The following is an 11,817-nucleotide window of genomic DNA, read 5'->3' on the forward strand; positions in this document are numbered from 1 at the left end:
TTTCGCTCACATCACTGAGAAGGGGTAATATCTCCTGGTTGTAGGTCAAAAGAAATACGATAGAAACATTTCCAAGAAAAAAAAAATCAACAGAGTAATTCTTCCTTTTTTTTTTTTTTTTTATACTCTTTTTCTAGCACAAAACAAGAAATAGCCTCTAAAACAAGGACTGATGTTTCTTCTACCCTTGGAATATCATGGAGTTTGGGAACTGAAACACAATCTAAAACTAACACAGATGTAGCAGCCATTGCTTTCAGGCACTTGCAGGCGTACAGGCTTACAGTAAACTTGTTTAAACACGAGACTTAAAAAAACATGGGTTGCTAAACCACGTCAGCTAAAGGAACAGTTCCCACTGTGGGCCTGGTCCAAAGTTACAGAAGCTGAGAACCAGTTAATTTGACCTTATAGTTTATTATAATGTGGTAAATTTGGTATGGGATTAAACATAAACCCTAATAGGTTTTAACCTATTTCAATGGAAATAATACAAGTGATGTAATTACATTTATTACAAAGGGTGAGAAAATAAACTTTAAAACAAGTTAAGTCTTTAAATGTAAATATGTTGGGTTAAGTGGAAGCCTAAAAGCTGCACAACAAATTATAATGAAGTTTAACTGTATGCATTGATAGAGCACTTCATTTAAATTCACTCCTGTATGAAGGGTCTAATCCTTTTGCCCTCCTTCTTCCCAGTCTGTTTATAAGATATTTTTAATGTGTGTGTATGTGCCTACCTGAATAGGAATATTTATGAGCACATGAGTTATCATGAGGGCTTCACCCCAAAAATGAAAATTGGTAGAAAAACCTCAGAACGTTGAAAATGTTGATTAGAAATCTGTTTCTCTGAAAACTAGATAAAGTAAAACCAAACCTGCAGATATCTGTTGAAGTCAGGATTTGTGACAATACTCAGTGGAAATTTTCAACCGTAGCATTCTTTATTGTATTTTAAGTAAGAACTTCTGTACTTCTTACCTGGATATTGCCTGAAAAATCCTTTTGCACTTCCAAAGTACTGCCAGATGAGAGAAGGGTCACGATCAAAATTGTCAACAAACACCTTATTTAAAGATTCTGACCAATAAACTCCATTTACAATGGCTGGGTCTGGAAATAAAAAACAAACAACACACACAAAGAAAAATAATTTTATCTAAGTAGAATCCCTTGAACTCTATCATCTTCAGGTCCTTCAATACCCAAAAATCTATTGACAGTAAATTATTGTAGAATATTTTTATTTTCCTTTGTCAAACAAATGATTCAAAATAAATTATTTGCTTAAATAACAAATGTTAAAATGAAGCAGAGACACAGGTACATTTTTTGGATAATTTAAAATTGCTTATTAGACCATCTGTCTTGAACTACTGCATCACTTGTTCTAGAGAACATAAATAAGTCAATCTAACAACAGATTATTTATTTAATTTACCTTTCCTAAGTGCATGGAATGTCTCATGGAAACACTTTATATTTTTTTAGCTTTCAACTTGATAAGATCATTCGCACTAAATCCGAAAGTTTCCATGTTGGAACAGAAAGTGAAATACCTTTTATTTCACACTTGAATTATGATCTACACACAAAACCAAAATCTCATGACAAATAACACTAATTGTTATTAGGAAAACAATGAGCCCACGTTTCACAACATTTACCCAATTAGCTTTTATTCCTATTGAAAATAAACTACAAAGCAAATCCTTGATGTTGAAATTCTTCTGTTTAAAGCATCCCCATCTATCAATCCCTACAAGCACAGGCAGCCCAAGTACATTTTAAAGCTGCAGATTTGGTTCGTTAGTGGGAAATGAGAAATCAATGAACATGCCTTAAAAACTTACTGAATTTCAAACCACGAATTTTGAAAGGTGAGAAACAATTAGGATACACTATATTCCCCATTCAATCTGTATGTGAAGTCAGCAGAATAGAAAGGAAAAAACTGAATTGAAATCACAGATGTATTATTTAATTTGCAAAAGTGTGCATACATGAATACACAGTAACATTTGCTCAAGCATTTGAAATAAAGCATCCATTAGCTTGGAAAATAATGTTGCTGTACTGATTTCTGAAGACTGCTTGGAATGTGATTTTAATGGAGTGGAAAAAAGGTGAATTGTTATCTTCCCTCACATTCATCAAGGGAAAAAAAGAAGAAAAAGGGAAAACTCAGCTACACAAGTTTGCATATTGCTTTTACCTAAATATTTAGGTTTATACAGATGGAATGTGAAAAAGCAACGTCAACCAAACAGCTGCGGTTTTTAAAATCTGGTAAGTTTAGTTACTTGTTTCTCTAGAGGATGAAATACACACTTAAAATCTACCCAACCAGACACATATCAAACCAACCAATGTCACTAGTCAAGAGTATTCCTTCAGCTGGCAAAATCCATTGTCCTGTTGTTTCCCAGTCTGCAGTTACCCCAGTAACAAGCTGTGATCAAGACATCACAAATTAACTGTCAAGACTGGGATCTACCATCAGTTTGTAAAAATATGCTCCTGTCTCAGCACTCCAAAATGTCAATCCATTGCTCAGCATCTGGACATTAACTGAGAGGTGAAGCACTAAAATGCGAATCCTCAGTCCACTGGAACTTCCCAGTACTGCTTCAAACACTGATATTCTGCTTCCATGCACAAGTTCTAATGGAGTATCTAAATCACTAAAAGTCGCTGTGGCATTACTGACTCAGCCTTACAACACTGAGCTAAGATGGTAAGTTTAATTCATCTTTGAAAAGAGCATCAAAGTTTAGAGGGTTGGGATTTTTGCTTGTTCTGTTTTTCTAGTGTTGCTAGAAAAACCTGCTTAGGATTAAAAAAAGGAACCATTTCTCAAGCCCCCAGAGGGCTGGAAGATCTTCATATGCCTTCAGTCTGCAGGATCAGTGAAAAGCCAAACAAATCAAACAGAGTAATTCTATGTTAATTTATATATTAAATAAACTGCAGAGGTTCTTAGCAACTTACATTTGGACCTCATTCCAAGCCTGCACATTGCACCTTAGTGTTTTACTGTCTCATCAATTCCTCAGATGTCTCCCATCCTGGATCCCTCAAAGGTCAGCTTTTAATGCCCTTTCCTAATGAATCTGGGCTATAGTGCCACTCACGTGAGCAGAACTTTCACTCTGCCTTCCAACCCAATAATAATTTTCTTTGAATTCTATAAACACTCCAGCTCCATAAGGTCATGGAACAACTTTAGTCATCCACCTCTTCAGCATTAAACTCAATGTGAAGTCCTCCCAATGGCATTTGAAAAAATATATCTATGTATAAAAAATACAAATATAAACCACTTTTAAAAAATCATATTAAAATATCTGTGGATACTTTGGAATACTTTTTTTGGCCCATCTATGAAGAGCCACCTAACATGTTTATATATCTGTACAACAGATTAGAGAACTCCATGGAAACAAAATCAGGAAGTTTTCCTTGACTGTGCCTGGTAGAGTCTGTATTCTGCATCAGGTTAACAACACTAATCATCCAAATTCTGATCCAGTGACTCTGAAACTAATAGGATCTTTTTCACTGAAAGGAGCATAAAGGAGGGATTGTAAATAAAAGGGCACAATTAAAACATGACCTATGTTGACTGGGTTCCTTCAAAATGAAAGCTGGCAACAATTCACTGCCTCCCCACACTCTGCATGTCTGTTATTCTGGCTGTTCTTTCTGTAATGTATGAAGTTACATTTTGTGCATCAACCATTTTTATAAAAAAAAAAAGAAATATGGTCACAACCAGTTGAATCCTTAGAATACAAAGAAAAGGAAAGTATGGAAAAAAATATACTTGCAGTACCAAACAGCAGACCTGTGTGGAAATTAGATGCCTTTACTGGCTACTGAACCTTCAGGCTGAGGAGTTAAAACTGGAGCTCCTTGTTCTAAATTTGATAATGCTGTGATGTGAATGCACCCCTGTCCACATGCACCATCCCAAATACAACTGAGTTTCTGACCATATGTCCTCATTAAAATTTTACAGCCTTATCATCTAATAACCTGTATGTTAAACTTGCAGTTCTGGGCAATTTCTAGTTTTAGTAATTACACTAAATTGTTTAAATTGTCCCTAGTACTTCATTTAGAAACAGTATTATTAAGTTTTTAAATTCTGAACATCATTTGCACCCCAAGATAGTTATAAGGCAATAGTGGTAAATTAATGCTTGTGAATATTCAGAAATTTGGGGAAGGAAAGAAAGAATAAAAGGTAAAGCTCAATATAAACACAAAATCGTTAATGTGATGTTATGGGCCTCAAAGATAATAAATGTAAATAGCTTTCACCACAGTTCTTGAAATATAATTTCTGCTTTTGCTTCCTGGCGGCTAAAATATAATTAAAACATTCCCTTTCCCTTGCCTTTTAGATGAGTTGCCTTGCAATTAAATGGGATTTTGCTCTACCATTGTTTGCGTAGCTGTTACCTGTTTTTACTGATATTTCACACAAAACCAACCCCCAGGCAGATAGGTACAGTGACATGGAACTGAAACGAAATTGCCAAAGAACAGCACAAATGCATGTAGCAATTAAGTTGCTGTCACAGATCCTGCTGACCTGAAGAGAGAGGTCTGAAATCTCAAAAACAGCAACCATGGGGTGCAGTCTGAAAGATGTGCAACAGCACGCCAAGGGTAATGAATTTGTTGGGATTTTCAGTCACAGGATCCATAAAAGTATCTAGACTATAAAAAGTCTATGGAATGAAACTAATACATACACAACTCATTTTGCATTCTAATTATTCCAGTAAGTTTTACAAAAAATAAGAGAAAATAAGAAAAATAATAAGAGAAAATAAGAAAAGATTCGGTGACTGTAAAGAAAGTGCAGAATACTTCTCTTTCTTGCCAAACTCTGCTTTATTAGTGAGGAAAGAAGTGACTAATAATTCTTAAGTTTTTTTTCCCCCACTATAGGACTTCTGTGATATAATAATTATTTTCTCCTGGAAAGCTGTCACAGATGCTGGCAGGGAGAATGGTGTTCCTTCTTGTAATATCTGACAGCCTCCAGGGCAGCCCTTAACGTTGCACAGCAGTTCTGTGATACAATAAAGCAGCACAAGCACAGCTTACAGGGCCAAGCCCTGGAAAAGGAATGCACAATCCAACACTCTTCTGGCTCAGAGATAGCAACAATATTAGCTTAGTTTTTATGACACTGACAACATATTTAGTCTGATCATATTTTAAAGAATAACAAATAGCATACTTTGCTGGGACATAGACCAACAATCTAATAATTACACTACTAAACACCAATATGAATGCTTTTCAGGGTGGTCCAGCACATTCAAGATCTGGGGCTGGATGCCAATTTTGGCAACTGCCTTCCCTTTTTTCTCTCCCTTCCCCTCTCTCTGACTCCACTGGGTTATGTGGATGCATCATCTCACAGATCAAAGCATCTGGCCATCTGTAGACATAAAATTAGGTGTTTGTCCATTTTGCTTCATGTGCTGGGAACCATTCACCAATGTCAGAAATCACATTCCCTCCTTGTAAGTATATGGGATGGTAAAGACTTCAAGCACATGACTGTATAAAGGCATAGTAGTAGGTATTTAGTGCCTTCATCTTCCAACATTGCCCTAATAACTTTCCCCTTCTCCTCTGAAGTGGCAGCAGAAGAATTTAAGTATGGCCAGATGTGTTTATTTTTATGCTGAGTTTCACGAGTGCATTTGGGTGTTGGGGTTTTTTTGCTTTAATATTTTTTTTTTAATACAAGATGGCCTGAGATTCAACTTTAGTTCATTTGAAAGCCAGAATTACAGCTGAAAACTCCTCACTACCACCACTGTGGGATAGAGGTTAATTTCTGTCTCTGCTAAGAGTTTGCCATCTAATGAGTTATCAAAAATGCCCTACAGCAAATCAGTGGACCTTTGAGGTCACCCATCAGCTGCTGACCTGGTTGGACTTGCTTAACTTATCAGATGTAACAGCTAAAAGCAACCATAATATGCTGACCTGTGACTAGGTTGGAGCAAAGCTCTGGAAAGATGCTGCTTTACTAGAGCCAGGCACATGAGGCAGTCAGACCTATCTCTAACACAGTCCAAACAAACAAGATTGCCTACCCAGCAATTGATTGCCTCGGGGTGAGAACTGGGTCAAAACCCAGTAATCCTGACAGATAATGTGATTGCAGATACCAGGACATTTCTGTATTTTCAGTAAAACTTACTCATTTCACACTTCTGCATGATTTAAGTTGAACACTATGAATACTGAAAGACCAGTAAGAAAATACCACGCCACTGAGTCCCAGGATGCCAGGACATCACTGAGGGACAAGGTGAACAACATGAAAGACCACTGCCAGGAACAGTTTTCCAAGTGGAAAAGAGAAAATAAATCCTCAGAACATAGGAATTAAGCAAACCAAACACACACCCTACATCTACAGCATTTTCTTCACAGAAGCAAAATTAGTCATGAATACTACAAAAAAAGGATCCAGCTCTGACACGTGGCAAGAAGAAATTTCTGCCCAGGCTGATGGAACAGTGACTGTCAGCAGCCAGGAGATTTAAACCTCCGCAAGTGGCAGGGCAGGAAAAGTGTCACAACAAACAATACAGGAAGCCAGTGGAACACATTGCAAATCAAGGGAAAAGAAAGCAAACGTGACTGTTGCCAAATCAAGCCAACTGTGCTGCAAAATATTGAACACACGACATAGCAAAAGGAACAATTTGATCAGAACCGTTGTCAAAGCGACATACGACAAAGGCAAGGCACAGCCCTGGAAGTAACAGTCATCCTTACGGAAATTTCTCAAGGACAGACCTGTCAGACCTGTCCACAAATCTTTACAAAATCCATTTAAACCACAAGCCCATGCAAACCTGAAAACTAGCATTTCACAGTAAATGTCTGATCCTTATTGCGCTGACATTCAGAGATGTGGAGTTACAGAAAAAGGCCAACTTCACTACACAGCACAGAGCAGTAAGGAGCAACAAACAATGCTTTGAATAGAAGATGCTAAAGACATCCTATCAACACATCATGCCTCTTGCATACAACAAATGGAGGCATGAGAACCTTTAGAGAGAAAATTTTTTAGCATGTTAAATGCATTACAGTCATGCTGGGCTATAATAAACTAAACCTCTGTTGCTACAATCCCGGGAACATCAACGCAGTATGACAGCACACTTATCACATATGACAAGTCATCGTCTCTTATCTTCTCAGATCAACAGGTTCTTACTGCTTTTATAATCCTTGTGTAGCATCTCTTCCTTGCAGAAAAGACTGTCTGCACAATTGGAGTAAAATGGCAGTTTTTCTCATACAATATATGAAAATGTCCAGCTGGTTCCAAAACCTCTGAAGACAGTATTAGTATTAAAACTTACTAAAAACACTGAGCAGATGCACAAATGCATCTTGGGATGAGTACAGTACAAAATCAGTTATGGATTCTTAAACACTATTTGCTCCTTCAGGAATGTGCCAAATAAAAGCTGCAAGACACCTAAATAAACAAAGTACAGTGCAAAAATGTCTTTGCAAGTTTTCAGCCAAACAATATTTTGAAACAGTTTATATTCTGGCCAAGCACACTAATACTTAACCAGAAGAGCAGGCCACCTTTTCTCCACTTCACACAAGAGAGATCCAAGAAAAATCGAAGGATCTGTGTTATGTAGCAGGATGGAGAGACAAATTATTATTGCATTCTAAAACAGTAGACAAAATGAATAAAATGTATCTTTAGATAAACTTCCATGATTCTTTGAGAGATGTCAATCTTCTCCACTCCATACTAAGCAAAAGTTAGTTTTTACTTTGCCATGCAACCATTTAATTAAATGGTTTTGCAGATTCAATCCTGAAGATTTTCAGAAACCCAGGATTATGGTCACTTTCTTGCCTCTGGAAGCAACAAGGCAGGAGGGGAGGCATCACGATTGACAGAGGTGTGTCAGGGCAAAAAGCCTCCTAATGTTGTACCTGAGATAGTGTTCATTAACAAACCTTCACTGGCTCACATTTGTCAAAAAGGCAAAGCCCACCTCTGAGTAACTAAGCAACAGCTGCTGAATAAGGAGTGGTGGAAGAGTAGGGCTTTTTAGAGGAAATACTTGATGTTCCCACGTAGCCAGTATCTGACATCTAGTTGCCATGGTGATGTGGATGTATCAGAAACATCCAGATTAGATCCACAGCCAGGGACAGACTAGAACACAAGAAAGATAAAGCACAGCACACATCTCATGTGGTGATGCCAACATTTCCAAAAGGTTTGCTGTTAAACATAGAGAATCGAGGGGGGAAAAAAAAATAAAAATGAATCTGTGAAGCTAAAGCCCTTTGCGAGAACAAAGCAGCAGCCTGAGGAAACTCTGGGAATCAGATTTGAGGCAGAATTTGAGCAAAACCAGATGGAATAAGTGGAGAAGTCTGTGCATCTTTATCCAATAGGCAACAAGAGTTAAAACAAAGAAACATGGGAAGATAGGACATTCTCTGCAACTCTGACTAAATCAGTTAGACTAAAAAAGTTCCTTTTACATTAAACAATGTCCAAAGTTAGGGAGACAGAGCAAACACTGTCCTAGAGATCTTAAAATGCGAAGACAAACAATTCAGGGGAAGGATTTCAAAATATAAATATAGTGGCCCAGGACAGTATGTGGCCATGACTATTTAAATAACAGCTCCAGGATGTTGAATTTTCAGAAGCAAAGTCCATAAAATCACATGCAACAGTGACAGACAAGATTTTATTTCTTAATTTCACACCTTAGAGGAAAAGGGGTTTGCATATGTGCTAGCTGCAGATTATAATCTTCCTGCATCCCTTGGGAAATGATATTTTTTTGGTTCTAATATTCTAGAAAATAGGTAATCTCGATTTTGGCAGCCAGTTGGAAAGCATTGATAGGAAAGTATGACTGAACGATATTCATAGCTTTTTTTGAGTATCAAATTGAAAAAACCTCACTTAATCAAAAAATGGTTGTGGTTCATCACATTTCAATATCTTTTAGAGAAGGCTCTATTACATGCAGCAGATTTTTTTTCCTATGCAAGCAAAACTTTTGATTAGAGTCTGCATTTATTGACTTGTAGTGCATAAACTCATCTTTTAACATGCAGTGAACATCATGCAGTGGAAATGCCATTTGACACAGGTAATATTCTTTACCAGTTTCTGAACTGTTCAAGCAAAACTTAAAGACAATCTGTGAAGTCCAAGATCTCCTTTTGTAATGTTTTCAGCATTCAAGAAGTAAATATAGTAAGCAGAAAAGCACAGACTACATCTGATGTTTTTGTTACTAAAGGCTGTGAGTTTAGAATTATTCAAAGTTGTATTGTATTCACGGTATTTGCAAATAATTTAAGTATTGGTGATTATAAAGATAGAAACATAGGAAGGATGGAAACAACTGCATGCAAATAAACATCTTGAAACAGAACAAAGGGCAAAGGTTTTCAATTAAAAGGGGGTAGATTCAGACTAGATATAAAGAAGACATTTTTTGTGATGAGGTTGGTGAGGCACTGGAACAGGTTGCCCAGAGAGGTGGTTGATGTTCCCTCCCTGGAAAACTTCCAGGTCTGGCTGGACAGAGCTCCGAGCAGCACGGTCTGATTGCAGATGTCCCTGCTCACTGCAGGGAAATTAGAGCAGGTGACCTTTAAAGGTCCCCTCCCAGCCAAACTATTCTGCAATCTACAATCTACAAAATGGCGTGAGAGCACGCAAATAATTGATTGCCAGCTTTCCACAGTAGTAAGAACAATAATAATAGTGCAAGGTTTTTAAACAAAGGTTGAAGTCACATGAGAAAATCTATACTTTCAACAGGCAGTAAAATGATAAATGACAAGAGAGACAGAGGTACAAAAGACAGTACACGTGCTACAAAGAATCGTGTAAGACAAAGAGATAAAGCCTATTTCTGCCAAACAACCTTGTAAAAAGAACCCACAAAAATTAATTGAATTTTGAAAATAAGAACAATAATAAAAATTGAACTTAAATCCATGTGAAAATATTTATAGTCATCCTGTCTCTGAAATGAGTAAAGTCCAAATATACTTCAAGATCTGTAAAATACTTTTGAATCACTTCTTTTATAAATCCATATTTACTCAGAGCAATCACTGTTACCGAGTCAAAATCGTTGTTAATATTTGAATATATTTCAAATCCAATGACATGGAATTAGTCTCCACGTGGAATTAATTTAAGGAAAAATTAATTTAGACTATTATTAATGAAGACTTCCTTATCTTTTTACTTCTTATTGAACTTTAAATTGTATTTTACATTCATGAACCAGTTTTTAGAAACGTTGATTTTTACAGCTTGATACTTGATTTACACAGCTTGAGACTCTCAGCAACATATTGTGTGCCTTATGTTTGTTAGTTGAGTTGACATCAACCATATCTCCTGTTGACAGAAATGCTTGAAAATATTCATGGACTTCAGCATCCATCAGAGAAAAGTTCTGCAGTTATGGAAAGCACTGATAAAATTGCTTCCTGTACTTCAAAAACACCAGAACAGCAGCTCCATCACAGCATCAGGAGGGGAAGAACAGACGGAAGACAGTCAGACAGACTTTACTAAGTTAAAATTTATATTATTGCTTTTTTTTTTTCAAAGCAGCAGATTAGCTTTAGACAGCGTAATTGACCACCAAATTTTGTTTTCTATCTTGATTCTTCTGCTCTGTCAGTAAAGACACAGCAACATCTTGCACTAAGGCTGCTACTTCACTATATAGATATACCTGGATATATAGTGGTGGATTTTTTTTTTTTTTTAACCTCAATCACAAACGATTTGGAAAAAATATATTTTTTTACCTGACCATGCACTAACTGTCCTCCAGCTTCTTTGAAAAAAAAAATCTTCCATATAACATACCTGTATTTCCCAACTTAACAGAGAGTCAGGCCTGATGATGTAGTAAGGTAAAAGTAATTTGCTAAGGCACCTGGGAGTGTATGATAGCAGAGATTTTATAAGCTAACCAGGCTCTGGGCTGCTGATGGGTATTTGCCCATCTGATAATAAGAAAAATCCAAAAATGTCAAAACATCAACCAGCAGAGTGCACATGTTGCAGTCTAATGTCAGAGGCAGCAAGGAGGGAACTGTTATTAAGGAGAGATTTTTAGAAGTCAATTATGATTACTTGATTTAAACTGTATTGCTGCTCACTTGCTCCCCTCTCAAATACATTATAGTAGGGAATGAAAACTTAATTACAAAATTTCACAAAAACATGACTGTGAACTCAAAATATCTTTCCAAATCCCATGGCAGTACCATGAAATATAACTTGCTTAATGTATCAAAGGATGTGAAAATCCACCCTTTTGTACTGGTAGATATTATGAAATGTCATAAAAAGTTGTAGGTAAATGCTGAGAAATGTATCCAGTATAAATCATGTCAGCATTAAAAAGAAATCAGTATAAGTACTGTGCTAAAAGGTCATGTAACTTCCTGAGTTTAAAATGCAGTCATATAATGAAAAAGTTGAAACGTGGTTCATTAGTATAAGCCCCATTCTCCACTGTAAACGAAACCTGGAGAGTAACTCTCCAACCCTACACTTTCGGGAAAATTTTATGCTTTATTTTGACATACCATTATCAAAATTGATAATTGATTCTAACATATTTTCTTCTCCCTGCAGAGAGCACACATCCTCCCTGAAGCAGAGTCTATCACCTTTTAGGTGAGGCAGCTATTGATATCAAGTTTCTAAAAAAAAAAAAAAAA

General features: G+C 36.6%; 1 protein-coding gene across 1 annotated transcript in view; it reads right to left on the bottom strand.

Moving 5' to 3' along the window:
- Positions 1 to 11,817, bottom strand: part of CACNA2D3 (calcium voltage-gated channel auxiliary subunit alpha2delta 3) — a 247,363-nt gene that overhangs the window by 207,154 nt on the left and 28,392 nt on the right. The window contains exon 3 of the mRNA XM_027884815.1: positions 988 to 1,119. Coding sequence (XP_027740616.1) covers positions 988 to 1,119 — 132 coding nt within the window. The remainder of the gene's footprint in view (positions 1 to 987; positions 1,120 to 11,817) is intronic.

This window comes from Empidonax traillii, unplaced genomic scaffold (assembly GCF_003031625.1).
Source record: "Empidonax traillii isolate 1590-97213 ecotype Southwest subspecies unplaced genomic scaffold, ASM303162v1 scaffold155:size2260171, whole genome shotgun sequence".
NCBI classification, from domain to species: Eukaryota; Metazoa; Chordata; class Aves; order Passeriformes; family Tyrannidae; genus Empidonax; species Empidonax traillii.